The sequence below is a fragment of the Cornus florida genome, unplaced genomic scaffold (assembly GCF_030987335.1).
Source record: "Cornus florida cultivar Cherokee Brave unplaced genomic scaffold, ASM3098733v1 CherokeeBrave_3.0.0_Hap2_Chr10, whole genome shotgun sequence".
NCBI lineage: Eukaryota > Viridiplantae > Streptophyta > Magnoliopsida > Cornales > Cornaceae > Cornus > Cornus florida.
Window position 1 is genome coordinate 99,419,499 of NW_026775580.1, and position 16,985 is coordinate 99,436,483.

Consider the following 16,985-nt stretch of genomic DNA (forward strand, 5'->3'; position numbering starts at 1 on the left):
TATTATTAAAATGGCTGTTTTTTTGGTGTGATAATCTCTTAAAAATAAAAAATAAAAAAATAAATTGAATGAAAGTGATAGCTCTATTTGATAAAATCCTAGCAAAATCATCTCGATGCTTGAATCTCCAACTTATTATTTTCTTCTTCTTCAAGCAAGTTTTGATAATGTTAAACCAACAGGACAAGTTTGTCAGAGTCATTTTCGCATCCTTTTCCCTCTCTTTTCTTTGGTTATTTATTTTTCTTGCTTTCGTGTTGAATTATTTGGATCTATTTCTCTATTTTTTTAGTCGATGGATGGATGTAGAGGAAAGGGGTTTTAATTTTTTATGCTTATCCCATTCACTGCTTAAAGGGATAAAAACATCTTCGGCTATCCACGTTGGCTTTAAGAATTATTTTCGTGTGATGTATGTTGGGAGGTAAGAGATAGAAAGTTGGGGCCGGAATTAAAAAATATAATAATAATAATAATAAATTTTAATATATATATATATATATCATAAACAAGTTTAACAGAAATATGGAACATAGCAAAGTAATTGAGTAAAATCATATATGTTCAGAGAATAATCAACAATAATGATCTTAACCAAATTTTAGAATATCTGTTGATGGGGTCATTAACATTTACCATGCTCGTTGAAGACAAATAAAGCTTGGTGTAGAAATTTAAAAGAGCTTAGCCTTTTGGGTCGAATGATTCCAAAGCTATGATCATTGGTTTTGGGCTTCTTAGTAACAAAAATAGCCCATAAACTCATCATATAATGGCCCACACCTGCCTTGGTGATTGTTTGAACTTCACAATAAGCTTGGAGGAAGAAGAAAGAGAAAAAGGAAAGTGTTGGAAAGTAGTAATTGTCATGCAACTATTTTTTTTCGTGTTTTGGTAGCAAGAAAAGGAACAATTTTCAAAAGTGTTTCGTGAAAAAGAAAAAAAAAAAATGAAAATTATATATTTTCCATCATAAAGGTGTTATATATTTTAGTTTCCATTAAAGCCACAAAAATTTCTTCCTGTGGGTTTAGTTTTCGTCATTGATATAAAAAGTTATTTTTATTTTTAAACAGAAAATAAATAAGTAGAACTAAAGTGAGTGAAATAATTTTCTCGCAATTGTCATGCTATTTTCATTTTTAAGAACACCTAAAAATAACACGTTTAATTGTGTAGCCCTATCGGGGGATTCAGGCTAATGAGTGAAACGCGGGAAACAAATTGCACACTAACTGCTCTTTATTAGTATCTCTCCCCTCACTCAAGGCCTCCCTCTGCAAATACCTCAAAACCCTCTCGCCAAACCGTAACCTCTCTCGATGATGAAGTTCGCTGCCGACAAAGCTTTGGATCTACGAGATCATGAAATACAGGCAATTTATTATTATTATTATTATTATTATTTGAACCTCACGTTCTTAGATATCATCTCCGGTGAAGCTAGAATGCCTATGTTTCTCTGAATTTGTCTTTAAGATTGTCTTTTTTATTAGGAATATTTCCTGAAGTGATGCTGATACCATTCTTTTAGGGATCTTTGTGTTATCCATGACCTGTTGAAATCAAATCTGCCCTTCCCTCTACATTATTCTTTGAGATCATTGTGTTAATTTCAATCCTTTCTTATTCTTTTGTGAATTTTTTTCCCCTTATGATCTTGTTTTGGGTTTGTCATATAAATTAGTTTTGATAGTTCATCTTCTTCTTTTTTCTGTATAAAATTTCTCCGTCACTGGAGTTTAATTCGATCATTTTTTTGTGTTGGTTGGGTATGCTGACTATCGTTAATCTAGGTGATTGAATTTTTTTATTTTGAAGTTCACGATATTAACGGAATTTCAGTCAGATCAATTTGGATGTTGCTGGTAAACTTTAATGCTATGAACATGTTTGATTCATTGGCAGTGTCCGAGCATGAATACTTTATATTCCCATGTCATTTTAAGCATTGAAAGCCAAAGGCATTAATTTATCTGCTTTCTTATAGTACTTCTTTAAGCACACCATGACATCAAAATAAGTAGCTGCAATGTGTGGTTTGCTTTTACTTAATTGACAAGGATGGAGGAATTAGCATAAACCTTGCTTTCATATACCCATTTGCAGTTATATTAAACAAATGCAGCATATCTACGATACCAAACATGTTTTTTTTTGTTTACTGTTTGCAAAATTCATGATACAAATGACTATTACCAAACATTGCTTTTGTTTTTTGGAAACTAAAAATTAATCACAAACACTTATAAATAGAAGTAGTAAATATTAAACACAAATGTTACCATAAACAACCCCTAAAGTGTACGTTGAAAATTGTTTGTTTTGATAAGTGTTTCATGGCCGCTTTTAGAAGGGCCAAGAAGTGGGTACTCTATATTCCCACCTATGTTCCAAGTTTGTCACATATGAATCATTTTATATTTGTAGGAAGTGTCTAAAATGTGTCAACCTTGTCTTCATTATAATGAAATTCATTTTGAATTATGAACACATTTATCACGTGTCAGAGACACACATGCTTGGTTGTGTTCTCGAAGAGTTGGTATTTTCCAGTTGTTTGATGCGGACATGGAAGATTTGTAGGAGTTTCCGTGCTTCTTCTTAACTTTAGCTGAGTCTTTGAACACTGTCTGCAACTGATTTTAGCATCAGTTGAGCTGGGTGTCAGCGTGGTTCAGCCTCATTAGCACTCACACAGAGAAAATATGAAGTCGAAAAATGTAGGCATGAATTCATCTAAAATTATCTCAATCTCAATTCCTCCCCCTTGGAAAAATTTTCTAATTTGTTATTGCCTGGTTATGGCAAATTGGCCAGCTTAGAATACTTCATGATTGATGTATGAGGAAGAATGAAGCCTAAAGATATTTTCTACCATGAGAAACAGAAAACTATTGCTTCACACATTGGACAGTGTAAATGTCATTATGACACATATGATTGTTTCTATACATTTGTCCCCACACAGGTAGGGATGGAATTAAAATTATAGTATATTATAGTTAGGCATATTGTTGGGAAAGAAATTGGAAGAAATAAAATAGAGAGTAGAGATGGCAATGTATGTTTTCCTGCTATGAGTATTTGGATCAATTTGGGAGTTTTATTGTTAGCTTGGGAATAATTTACAGAATTTGGGATGTTTGGGTTACGCTGTAAATTAGTCGATTATGAGGTCTGTTTTCTTTCAGTTGTCACCATGGATACATAACTGAGAAGCTCATTTTTTTTATGACCTTATGGCTTTATAGTAATGATCCTTTTTTTTTAACCTTGGCAAGAAACTCACCCATCCGCTGTACCCCCCTATAGTGACTCAAACCCTCAACATTCTACTTTGGAAGGCGAGGAATTATCACTTGGCTACAGCCCTTGGTGGTCATGATAATGTGTTTACAACCGTATTCATTATAGCTGTGATGTTGTGGCCCGAATTTGTTGCCAGGTCGCGTTGCGATCCGCTTACGGCCCGGATTTCCCGTTGGATGGAAAAATTTTGACTCATTTTTTGCTCATGGATCGTGGACCTTAATTAGTTTCTTGTAGCCCGATATATAAGGGCACTTAAGGTTTGGAGTGGTATAAGAAAGAGATTCTGAAATTCGTACAGAAATCGAGTGAGGGACTGAAAACTTGTAATCTCTGATTTTACACATAATGAAGACTTTCACCGGATCTCAACCGTGGACGTAGGTTGTTGCCGAACCACGTATAAATCTTTGTGTTCTTTATGTGTTGTGTTTACTTTTCTGTCGTGATTCTTGATTTTATCTTGGGTTTGCTGCTTTGTCATAACAATAGCACATACAGAATTCAAACTCTTAATAGTGATATATATGTATATAATGTTTATTTCTCCCCAATACCTCTTTCTCCTTGAGTATTCTTCTATTTATGATTCGATTAAACTATTTGTTCTTAGTCGTACTTCAGTTAGCTGCCTACACCAGGACTTGAAGAGGAGAAGCAAGCTGTGATGGAGTGTCAGAAAATGCTCAAATTTGAAGCAGAAACAGCAACTACTGCCATGGCAGCAGGAGATGCCGTTGAGAAATCATTGAGATTGGCAGACGTGAGGGCATCTAGGCTCAGGGATAGGGTGATAGAGGTTGACACTCAAGAAAACAGGGTTCCAAATAGCCGTGATGGCCCTGGCAATGGCTTGGGTTGGACTCTGCAAGCTTTTATCAGTCCGACACGCAACAAAAAAGTTCAAATGAGATGGAGCTTTCCGAACCCTTGCTTTGAGTGAACTCCTTTTTTGTTTCTTCTCTTCTCCCTTTGTGTATTTATTTTGATTGGGTGGAGGAGCTTACTCCAGTTCAAAGAGCTTGACATTTTGGGGCAACAGGGATCAAAATGGCTCTAGATACAAGTGCTGGCAACAGCATTGGGTTTGGTTGAACTTTGCAGGTTTCCATTGGTTTGACATGCAATAACAGAGTTCAAATGACACGTTCTTTGAACGTTTTCTTGAAGTACGCTCCTTTTGTTAATTCCGTCCTCCCTTTGTGTATTTATTGTATTTTTTATATATGAAAAGTTATGAAATTAGTTTATAGCAAATTCATCCTTTAAGGGTCATCTTATTGATAGGCAAAGTTCATTTTTTTTTCAACTAATTGTACCACATTGAAGTTGCTATGAAGAAAATGATGTGTCCTCTTCTAATGTTCCTGCCTCAACATTTTTGTTGTACTTTTTTATAGTTTTGTCAGTTTTATAGGAGCTCATTCTGTCATAAAAACTCAACAAAGATCTGTTACAAAAAAAAAAAAAAATTTAACTATAGGTTCGTAAGAAGATAATGTGCAATCTGATTATTTGTTTCCAAATTTGTTTTGTTTTAAATCACAGATTGGCTTGCAAGATGCTGGTACGAGGCTATTTATCCTGAAGGGTGGGGGAGAGAAAACGAAGTGAATTGTGGAACAGCTTTAATTGCAGAAATTGTGGTTGATATTTACTTCTAAGTCTTTAATTTGATATTATTCAGCTTGTTTTTTATGGGGACTTTTTCTGCAGCAGACAGTTCCCTTTGGAGACAATATGAACACACCCAGAAAGGCTGTGGCACCTCTGTGTCGAACATTTGTTCTGCAGTTCATACGGCAACTGGAGCCTTTTCTGGTTATCTTCAAGAAAGAGGCATCCTCTGAGAACGAGGTAATGACTCTTAACTGTATTGAAGATAAAAAAATGTAGCTGAGCTGAACACCAGGATAAATTTGCTTGTGCATGCGTGTGAGAGAGAGGGGTCCTAAAAATTTGGTGACTGGGCCTTCTGGATAAGACAAAACAAGATCATATTATCCATCAACACGGTAGGTATTACATAGTCACAGCCTTTCGACCTCCACATATACTTGGAGTGGCTAATGTTTATCTTCTAGTACCAACAAAGGTTGTAGCCTTGTCGTACTAAAGTGGAAGGTGGAGAGTTCAAGTTCTAATAGGAACATGTGGGTGTTGTGTTATTTGTCAGGAAAAAAAACTTCTTGCGGCTACTGATGGATGATTGGCACGAGCTTAAGAGAAAACTTCTTGCGGATAGTTTGTCCAGCTGCTTCTTCTACGTCGATATCTTCCTCCTTCATTCCATCTGGCAATTTCCAATCAAAATAGCATAAGAGATTCGCGAGAGCAAGCTCAACCATTAACACCCCCGTACTTATGGCAGGACAGACTCGTCGACCAGCACCAAAGGGCAAGAGCTCGAAATGTTGTCCTTTAAAATCAATAGAGCTATCAATAAACCTCTCTGGGAAGAATTCCTCTGGATCCTTCCAGATATTGGGATCCCGACCTATTGCCCAGACATTAACATGGACTCGTGTTTTCGGGTAAATGTCGTAACCATTGAGCTTAAAGTTGGACATGGTTTCTCTTGGAATCAGAAGTACACCAGGAGGGTGCAATCTGAATGTTTCTTTCACCACCATCTTAAGGAAGTGAAGCTGATCAAGGTCACTTTCAGAGACTAGTCCTTTCTTTCCAACATAATTTCTGACTTCATCTTGTGCTTTCTGCATCACTCTCGGGTTCCGAGCAAGCTCTGTCATCGCCCACTCTATGGTAATTGCACTGGTATCTACTCCAGCAAGGAATACATTCTGAAACAAAAAATAGCAAATTAGACAGAACAGGGTCTCAGTTTTTACAGTGAAGAGCTTAATGAGCACTAGATGGGCAAGTTATGCTGCTACTATATAATATCAGGAGTTCGATTGATATGACAGTCAACTGAAGATCATTCTGCCTCACTACCGTAAAATTTGGCTTCCATATTTTGCCGCAGGTATTATCAATGCTGTACTGTGAACTTAAACAATTTAACCATGAATCAATTAAAAAATCCAAGGGAATATGGAAATCGTTAATTAAATGTATGGTATTTTGGGTATTAAACTTGATCGAACAGCCCTATCATTACATACATTTTTCATAACGAGGGCACTCTTGAAGCAAGAGTCCTCTTAGTTGTTGGATTGAGTGGGTAAGTTGTGGTTTCTCTCAATCTAACAGCTGCGAGGACACACTCACGAACCCATATCTTCCCTAGAAGAGGAGAGGTCCGGTACACAATTATAGTGGTGATTGATACCATCAACTGGGACCCATTACATGGTGGTTGACAATCACCACCATTGGTTGGTGCACCAGACCTCCCAGTGCAGGAGAGTATTTTAATTCTTGCCAGCATCCCATGATAGCTTTTCCCTTTTCGATCATCTACCTCTTGCAAGAATTTTTTTGGAAGTTGCATAAGAGAGATGTACCATGATCTACATGGAATTTGGATCATCTCTTTGCACTGGGGAATACTATTCTCGTTGCACAAGAGAGGATGGAGATCATTCCACAAAGAGTCTCCACTCTACCTATGGGGTCTACACCTCCATATGAGGTGATCTTCACCCACTTCCTATGTTCTGGACTGTCCATTGCACTGGAAGGGATTCAAATTCGTCTCTTAGGTTTTAGGGTTCCATCATTAACCAAATCATGTATAGGCTCACACTAGATGTGGTGCCGGAACATAATAATTAACTTCAGGAATATGCAATTATGTGGTATTCATATAATTGAGATCAAGATTACAAACATAATACTTGAAAAGTGAGTTGAGAGTCTTGAGACATAAAAGCAGAGGTTAGCCGCTTACCATGAGAATTGCTTTGATGTGATCTCTAGTCAATTTGGCTGTACCAACTTCAGTTTCATCTCTCTCTATTCTCAGCAGAACATCAATAATGTCTTCCTGATCCTGTTTCATTCCCCCACTCTCAAGGTGATCGTCAATCACCTTTTGGTAGAAATCATCAAACTCGCGGAAGCTCCTCTCAAGCCTCCCATGGAGACCAGTGAGCCCATCAATGATCCATCCTGCAGATGGAAAGAAATTGGATGCATAGCGGCAAGCTAATAAGGCCATCGCTTCAGTAATCATTTCTTGAAATCTATCACTGTCAAATCCACTTCCTCTAAAACTCTTCCCAAAAGATGTCCTACAAGTTATATTTGCAGTGAGGAAAAGCATCTTCTCATTAAGATCAACAGGACTACCAGAAGAAGACAATTGAGCAATCCAACGGACCATCAAAGAAACCTCTTCTTCTCTAATGAACTGAAATGACTGAACCCTCTTTGCACTGAAGAGTTCAAGAACACAAATCTTCCGCATCTGCCTCCAGTATTCACCATATGGTGTAAAAGCTATGTCTAGATAGTTGTATGAGAGTTTTCCTGTGCCAGCTAACGGTGGTCTACTGCAACAATCAACATCATGAATTTTCAGGACCTCTCTTGCAGCCTCGGCAGATGAGACTATAAGAGTGGGTACACCACCAAGTTGCAGAAGCATGACTGGGCCATATTTCTTGGAGAGCTGCCATAGAGATTGGTGAGTCAATATACCAATCTGGTGCAAGTTACCGATTATGGGCAGCTTAGGAGGGCCAGGAGGAAGCTGCTTGTTTCGTCTATTGGCTCTTATCTTTTTAGCGAGTATCACTAGAGGAAGAAAGAGGAGGAGAAGCAGCCATAGAGGTGTGGTGTAGAGAGCCATCGGAGGAGCTTTATGATCTTGTATGTGATGCACAGATGAAGACTAACATATACACCCCAACAGTCCATGTCCAGAACAATCTGTCTAGGTACGTCAACCTCATCCTATTCAATTTGTCTTTTGCTTTGCATAATAACACGAAATTGATGTCATTAAGATTCATATATATCTATGACTCTGACTTGTGAACAAAGACTGAATGACATCCCACTCCAACGCATCCAGATGCTTTGAATTCGGATGCTTATCCACTCTTATAAGAAAAACTCTATTGAAATAATGGCGCTTTATTTTCTGTTTTATGATGCAAGAGCAAACACACCCTAATACAAAATAGTTAACTAATCAATACATTGTTGGGAAAGTGAAAAATTAACATTAACATATGAATGATAGTCAATAGTCTTAATATGTAATAAAATAAGAAGTGAAAAGCATTTCACGCCCCATTAGTTGCCAAAAAGGAATAGAAGAACTCGTCATGTATCAAAGTCAAAGGAGTGTTGTGCAAACTTAGCACAAGTAAAATTGAGTTTTGTTATTGTGTGAGTTACATATGCATATGAGCATATCATCGCCTTGGCCAAGTGGAAGTTAAATTGAGAATTATGTTAAAGTTGTATTTGGGAGTACAAAAGAGCTACTGTATTTGGAATCACAAATTGCAGAGAAACTCGAATATTATTAATGTGTATCGTTTTATACTAGTAAAGGGAATCATAAAAACAGGTGGCTAAACAAATGACTAAACTGGGATAACTATTAAAATTCGGAAAAATTCGAGTATGTTTCGCCCTCCAATGAAAATTTCAAAAACATCAGCAGTCTTTTATAGCTCTGAAAAATGTTTTAAAAAAAAATGAGCTCTTAAAACGATAGAATTTGTCCAATGTCACGAGTAGCCTTTGACTAGTTGGTGAAAACTTATCATTGGGCAGCTTCCGAAAGAGAATGAGTAGCCTTTTGCTAGTTGATGAACACTTACTACTGCTTCCAAAGGATGAGCTTGTCGAAATTTCTCTCGACTTGAAGAATGTCCTCTCTCATCTCTCTCTATTTGACCATCTCAATCTCTATTTACTCTAAAAGAGGCCAGGAAGGAAGAATTTTAGAACCCTTAGTCGGACCAAGTATGTAATGAAAATATTATTCAATTTTTTCATAATATCAAAATAATAATAATTGTAAATGCAGTAAGTGGAAATATTACAATAAATATTTCTAAGTTTATGTATTTATTTTTTTAGTTAATATATTTTTTATTTTAGTAATATGCAATATAACCCTTTCTAGAGCAAATTCCTAACTTCATCATTAGTTGTGTAAGAACCAGGAATAAACCAGCTAGTTAAAAGGTCATTCAATGAAGTTAGTTTTAATGTCTATGCATTCCATTCACCAAAGGAAACATTCACATTCACATCCAAAGCCTAGTTACTACTAAAGTCACATATTGTCACTGAAGCTGTCTTATACACACACACACACACACACACATATACATATATTGCTGCTGCTTTCTTTTGCTGTAAGTCAATAATACTGCTGCCTTGCTCTGTTGGATGCTTTGATATCAAAAGTCACTCAACCTGTCCCTATTATTTTAGATTGTGATTTAAAATAACAGCTGAATCCTTCATTTATGTTGTACAAGTCAATCTCTAGCACATCATAATGAGCCACTTATTACAGTAACTTCCACAAATAGCTGCAATTATTTATCATCCACGTTTATATTTGTAGTGGCAAATGGTAGCAATTGTAGATTTTAAAGAGTATGTTTCTCCTCAGTGAATGTTAATCTTCTGTTGGCCACTTATGGATGATTGGCACAAGCTTAAGAGGGCACTTCCTGTGGATGGTTTGTCCTGGTGATTCCTCCATGTTCATGTCTTCCACATTCATTCCATTGGGCAATTCCCAATTGAAATGATACAAGAGGTTCGCTACTGCAATCTCAAGCATTGAGGTTCCCATTTGCATACCAGGACAACCACGCCGACCAGCGCCAAAGGGCAAGAACTCAAAATGTTGTCCTTTGAAATCAACTGAACTATCGATAAACCTCTCTGGGAAGAATTCTTCTGGCTCATTCCAGATATTGGGATCTCGCCCAATCGCCCAGACATTGACATGGACTAGTGTTTTGGGGTAAATGTCATAACCGTTGAGCTTAAAGTTGTTGGACATGGTTTCTCTTGGAACCAGAAGTGGAGCAGGAGGGTGCAATCTTAATGTTTCTTTCACCACCATCTTAAGGAAGTGAAGCTGATCGAGGTCACTTTCGGAGACATATCCTTTCTTTCCAACACAGTTTCTGACTTCATCCTGTGCTTTATGCATCAATTTGGGGTTCCGAACAAGCTCTGCCATTGCCCATTCCATGGTAATTGCACCGGTGTCTACTCCAGCCAGGAATATATTCTGAGAAATGAAAAGGTATAAAACATTATGAGAAGATAATTTCAGTTACACAGTGATGACCCTAACAAGCAATAGACGAACAATTAGCTAGAGAGGCTACTGTCAGGAGTTCAATTGATATGACTAACAGCTGAAGAATATCAATCTGCTTCATTGCCACTAAATGCTGATACAAGTAATGATGCAGTGTGATGAATCTAAGTTGTAAAAATTATGAGCAAGAAGTCAAGCATAATGTGTGAGAAGTTTATCCACATAAACAGAAAAAAATTTAGAGGTCAGCAGATTACCATGAGAATTGCCTTTATATGATCCTTAGTGAAGTGGAATGCATCAAGTTCAGCTTCATCTCTCTCCATTCTCAGCAGAATATCAATAATGTCTTCTTGATCCTGTTTGACATGCCCAGGATTGAGGTGATCGTCGATCACCTCTTGGTAGAAAGCATCTAATTCGTGGAAAATCCTCTCAAGCCTCCCATGGAGACCAGTGAGCCTGTCGATGATCCATCCCACGGATGGAAAGAAATCAGATGAAAAGTGGCAAGCTAACATCGTCATGGCTTCATAAATCATTTCTTTAAATCTATCACTATCGAATCCACTTCCTCTAAAACTCTTCCCAAAAGCAACCCTACAGGTTATATTTGCAGTAAGGGAAAGCATATTCTCACCAAGATCAACAGCAGTTGTAGAAGAGGATAATTGGGCAATGGAGTTGACCATCAAAGAAACCTCTTCTTCTCTGATGAAGTGAAATGACTGAACCCTCTTTGTGCTAAAGAGTTCAAGAACAGAAACTTTCCGCATTACCCTCCAGTAATCACCATATGGTGCAAAAGCTATGTCTATATAGTTGTATGAAAGTTTTCGAATGCCAGCTAGCTGTGGTCTACTGCAACAGTCAAGATCATGAATTTTCAGGACCTCTCTTGCAGCCTCCGCGGATGAGACTACTAGAGTAGGAATGCTACCGAGTTTCAGAAACATGACCGGGCCATATTTCTTGGAGAGCTGCCATAGGGAGCGGTGAGCCAACGTACCAATCTGGTGCAAGTTACCAATGATGGGAAGCTTAGGAGGGCCGGGAGGAAGCTGCTTGTTCTGTCTCTTCACTATCTTCATTTTCATGAGAAGCATTACTATTAGAGGAAGAAATAGGAGAAGTGAAAGCCAAAGAAGTGTGGTATAGAGAGCCATTGAAGCTTGATCTTGGTATATTGGTATGTAATGCATTATGATTCTTGATATAGACAAGCCCATCCATGTCCATTATTGGCTTTATCAACTATATTATCTTTGTATAGCCCAAACCATCTGTGTCCATAAAAATCTGTCTGTAATGCATATATAAAGATGATTGTTGCTACTAGATCAATTTTAGACAAATATTTTGAATAATTTATTTATTTTGGATTTTAGAGAGATGTCAGGCGTGATGTTGGTTATGGGCATTTACTATTTAGCACGATTTGTGATAACAATTATTAGATTGCCCCTAGATAATGTATGATTGAATATGGTGTGAAGAATCTAGTATTAAAATGATTGTTGTGATCTATCTTAAATAAAATAATAATAATAATAATAATAATAACAATAATAATAATAATAATAATTTGAATGGAAGTGATAGGTCTAGAAATTAAAATCACATCTTGATACTTTAATCTCTTACTTGTCATTTACTTTTTCCTTCAGCAAGTGTTTTTGTTAATGAAAAACTAACAGGACAAGTTTAAATGCATAGCCACCCAAAAGTTGGATTCTTGAATTAAATGCGTAGTCACCCAAAACCAAATGAAATTGATCTATGAATACAACCAAAACAATGTTGGGCTCAGAATTGAAAATAAATTAATAAATAAAATAAAAATTCAGAAACAAGTTTAACAGAAAATTAGAACACAGAAAAGTAATTTACTAAAATATATATTGTTGAGAGAATACTGAATAATATTTTGTGGGTCAAATGACCTTACCAGAGTTTTAGAAGCTCTGACGATCAAATCATAGAAATCCAAAAGACTAATGGGCTTCGCCTTTTGGGTCGAATGATTCTGGGACTGTGATAATTGGTTTTGGGCTTCTGATTAAACCCAAGCCCAGACCAGACCTGCCTTGGTGATTTTTTGAACTTCACCATGAGCATGAAGGAAGAAGTGATTGTCCCAAGTTTCTATAATTACTGATTTAGAAAAAGTGTTGGGAAGTAATGAATGTCATAATTTTTTTTTAGCAAGAAAAGGAACGTTTTTGAAATAGTAGGATTGCTTAAATTTCCAAATTAGTGTTTCATTCTAAAGAAAAGAAAAGAAAGGAAAAATATTTATTTTCCGTGAAATTGGTGTTGTATATTTTAGTTTCAATTAAGCCCTGAAATGTTTTTTTCCTTCTTTTAAATAAGCCCTGAAATGTTCTTCATACTACGGGTTTATTCTTCGTAATCGATTTCTATCCACACGGGTCAAAGATTCCAAACACGTGTATGAAATTCTTATTTTCGAATCTGAATTTGGTGATATGGTAAGAAAATTCTTTCAATTATTAAGACTTTTAACTAGTTTTTGGAATTATTTGGTTCACATCCTAACCAAATACAAGCTTGAAAATTTTTTATATTTTTCTTTCATTTATTTCACTTTCTAACATTCTTAAAAAAATATATGACATAGAAAATTAAAAAAAAATAAAAATTATTTGTATAATCTATATGTACCACCCTAGGGTTTTTTTTTTTATAACAAAGATGTTAAAGGTTGGTGATTAAAGAGAAAGGTAGAGTGCAAGACTCGAACATGAACTCCCGAACACGAAGAACAACCTAACCAGCAGCACGGCATGTAATTGCCACTCTACCTATCCAATTAACTATGTGACTCGAATTGTCTGGGGAATTTTTGTCTAATTGCTATAATGTTAGGAAGAAATTATGCATGACTAGGATATAAATAAAACCAGAATAATGGTTCGTATATGATGAAGGGGCAGATATTAGTAGTATTTTGTGTGTGTGTGTGTGTGTGTGTGTGTGTGGAGACAAATATGTCATATGTCCAACCTAACGATCTAATCCAAGCCAGCACGTCATTGAAAACACACCCACCCTTCCTCATCCACAAGTACTCCTCTTTCTTAAGAGAGCTGGACAAAATAGACAATTTTGGAACCTGAAGTCTAAAATTCAACAACATTTTATGAACGGGGTATATATTGTCGGTATTCGTTATAGAGATCAATCACATAAAGTGATATCAGCGACTAATTTGAACTGTTTTTAGTAGTTTCTCACTCAATACTCTCAAAGAAAATAACAAATGAAAAAATAATAATCAGAATTTTGATTCTAAAATTACCAAATTTTGGTAACATAAAAAACAATAATAATAATAAACTAACTCGTTTTTTCTTAGCAGAGCCTTCATGAAGATCATCATTTTAATGACTTTGAAACAAAGAGCTCAAGAGGAGGATCATTGAAGAAATCTATTTGGTTTTTCCACTGGCGCCTACTTTCCTTGACTCAAAGAGCATACGATATTGTTTTTATATAGATGGAGATTATTTTAAAAAATAATGATATATTTACCGAACTAGACAGCCAAAATAATTATCGAATCTGACTTGGCATACCCACGTAATTCATTTAACTCGCGACAGACTAAAAATTCCTGAAAAGCTAAAATGATTTATCTTCTCTTTCTTCCTCATTGCTAGGGACTCACTCGCTCTCTCGTCGAAATTTACTTTCATTCATCGATTATTCCTTCTCTCTGTCTGATTTCTGGCTCTCTCGCTCTTTGATTTGGCATCTCTGTTTGGAAATCTAAATTTATAAGCCCTAATTTTCTTTGCCCTAATCTGAAGTTTCTCTTCTTTCTTTTTTTTTTATTTTTTTTGTTTTTTATTCTTGTTATTTAAATTGTAAGAATTGGTGCTTAAAATCAAATAATGGATACAAGCAGCTAATTGTCTCCCAAATATCTAGGCAAGAGAGAAGAAAGAATTTTGATGACTGGTTAGCAAATCTTTGAAGGCTTTGCAGATGATACATGTTTCATGGAAACATGTCTTGCCTTGGAACCTATGTTTAATTTAGAATTGGATGAAGGAACTTACAAGCCAAATACCAAGGAAACAAGGGCGGGCAGCTTAGAGGGTGTCATTCATATGGATAAAAGTGTTTGAAAATCGACTTAGAATTTGTTACAGTGTTTTTGTTTGCTTTTTTGTTTCCAATTATGTAAACACATGTCCATGGTATATTTTCATATTACATTGTAATCCTTCTAATGTCAAGTCCATATCTAAATTCAAATTCAATAGATTCGCTTCTAATCAAATAATTGAATTTTGATCTCAGTTGAATGCTACCATATTGTTACTAGTTTTCTTTTGCACAAAAGAAAATATTTTGCCATCATGTAGAAAGAAAAAATAGCCATTCTACATTGTGCTTGCTTATCTTCTTTTGTTTTAGGTCTATAAAAATATGTATGACATTCAACGTGGAAAATCATAGGCTCTAACTTACAGAATATGGAAATAATATGCTGGGCAAACATGTTGCAAGCCAGTAAATTTAGATTCAAATAGAAAACGGGTGCAAGAAATTTATATGCCAGATAGGAGAAAGAAAAGAGTAAAAATGAGAGATGACAAAACCACTAAGTCTAGAGAGCTCGGAGAAAGAAAAGAGTAATAATTAGAGAGGACAAATTCACTAAAGTCTATAGAGCAAGAGAGTCCTAAACGGAAAGGAGAATGGAGAAATCGTTTTAGTCGTATTACATGGCATAACCACGTAGGATTCGGTGAATTTTTCGGTTATTTGGTTCGGTAAATGTACACTACTCTATTTTAAAATATTATTGTACTTCTAATAAAATTAACATACATAAAATTGGTATTCGAAATTTCAAGTGTCGATTTCAATAAAATTATTTGAGGGAAATATTTTATCATATTGTAGGTGAAGGATAGTGTAATTTTTGCAATAAAAGAAAGTTCAAGTAACCATGAAATACTCAACAAAACACGTTTGTGTGATAATCTCACTCAACTTTAGCCCCCTAGGAGCATAATAGTGTTGGCGTGGATCTGAGAAGTAAGTCCTTGAAGTCGGTCTTGCTTTTGAACCACACTTTTAACTTAAATGGTACGTGCTTTGAGACAATACACGTCCTCTCTTAATTTCTTGATGCCAAATCTCGTAAGAATATAACTTTCAACTATTAAAAAATGTGTCTAAGGTTTAAACTCCATTTTGAAGCTCTAAGACTCATTCAATCATGCATTGTCCCTTTGTACCTTACATGACCATCAAAGCATATATTTTTTTATCTACAATAACCTTCTCTGTCTCTTTGACGTTCCGTTAATAAAGTAATGTTACAACAAGTGATAACTCACACGTTACAATAATATTTTGTTATTGACTACAATGATGTTTAAATAATACTGTAATATTCTGTACATATTGATAGAGTAGTAGTGTGTACTGCCAAACACACAAAGGAGAGAGAATTTACAAAAACAAAATATGCATTCACACACCACACGATAAGTGAGCCAAAGTTCCATCCATGCCAATTGGCAATAGCCAATAGGTCTTGAAATTGACCCTCCAAATTCCAAATTCCAAATTCCAAATTCCATTCATTTCTTATATATATATATATATATACGCGTGCGTGTGTGTGTGTAACCCAAGTGTGTGAACAAGTGGAATTGGCCCCACTTGTGTGTGTCTGTACTCTGCTGGTATCACGGGGTCTGGTGAACAAATTTAACTGGTGCACACACACACCCCTTGGCCACAGAGTCCTCTTTTGATTGGGACATTCGTGGGTTGAGCTGTATCAGTCAAATTCCAACCAAAGTCTACTGTTTTTAGGTTGCAAGTTTGAACCCACACAGCAACCTCGTTGACCAACCATTGAGTGGTCCCATTCATCGCCCCCACTCATTATTTCGACTCCAAATGTTTACGTTGCAACTTGCCACTAGCATTTCGAGTGGGAATATGAGGGAAATAAAGTCGAAATTTTGTTAAACAACCAAAACTAAAACCGACTGATGTGATCATCTTTCAATTTAAACACTAGTCTTTTCGTTTCTATAACAAGAAATCTAGAGAGAGTTTGAATATCTCTTGAATTTATTGAAATACTTCTATAAAAATGTATTGAATGGATAACATAATATACATCTCTTTTTAAGAAAATCTTCTTGAACTATTGTCAAGCAAAACATTAAAATTTTGGAGTTTTTGGGTTTCGGCATATGTCTATTGTTTATTGAATTTAATTTTAAGTAACGAATTGTTGAACGTTGCTTCTTGTTTATTAAATATGTATTTTCTTTCTTTACGTGAGAGGAAGAGAAAATTCATAATTGAGATTTCAGTTGTTACTTTCTCTACTTAAGTAAGAGTAAGAGGAAGAAGAATAGAAGATATCTTTGTGAAAATGAGAGTTGAAATTTCAGTT

At 35.8% G+C, this 16,985-nt stretch overlaps 2 protein-coding genes across 2 annotated transcripts; both read right to left on the bottom strand.

Annotated features, from left to right (window-relative positions):
• Positions 1 to 5,292: 5,292 nt before the first annotated feature.
• LOC132276303 (cytochrome P450 71B36-like) lies at positions 5,293 to 8,131 on the bottom strand. Its single transcript, XM_059777673.1, has 2 exons — positions 7,169 to 8,131; positions 5,293 to 6,116 (listed from the first exon to the last, which is right to left on the bottom strand). The coding sequence occupies exons 1-2, from the start codon at positions 8,069 to 8,071 to the stop codon at positions 5,508 to 5,510; spliced, it is 1,512 nt and encodes a 503-aa protein (XP_059633656.1). The 5' UTR covers positions 8,072 to 8,131; the 3' UTR covers positions 5,293 to 5,507.
• Positions 8,132 to 9,868: 1,737 nt separating this feature from the next.
• LOC132276304 (cytochrome P450 71B37-like) lies at positions 9,869 to 11,722 on the bottom strand. The gene is made up of 2 exons (XM_059777674.1): positions 10,786 to 11,722; positions 9,869 to 10,495 (listed from the first exon to the last, which is right to left on the bottom strand). Exons 1-2 carry the CDS (start codon positions 11,692 to 11,694, stop codon positions 9,869 to 9,871), a joined length of 1,536 nt encoding a protein of 511 aa, XP_059633657.1. The 5' UTR covers positions 11,695 to 11,722.
• Positions 11,723 to 16,985: the final 5,263 nt, after the last annotated feature.

Coding starts and splice junctions, on each gene's coding strand:
- LOC132276304 (XM_059777674.1), bottom strand. CDS start 11,694: ATGGCTCTCTATACCACACTTCTTTGGCTTTCACTTCTCCTATTTCTT. Junction 10,496..10,785: donor ATATAAAGGCAATTCTCATG/GTAATCTGCTGA, acceptor TTCATTTCTCAG/AATATATTCCTGGCTGGAGT.
- LOC132276303 (XM_059777673.1), bottom strand. CDS start 8,071: ATGGCTCTCTACACCACACCTCTATGGCTGCTTCTCCTCCTCTTTCTT. Junction 6,117..7,168: donor ACATCAAAGCAATTCTCATG/GTAAGCGGCTAA, acceptor TTTTTGTTTCAG/AATGTATTCCTTGCTGGAGT.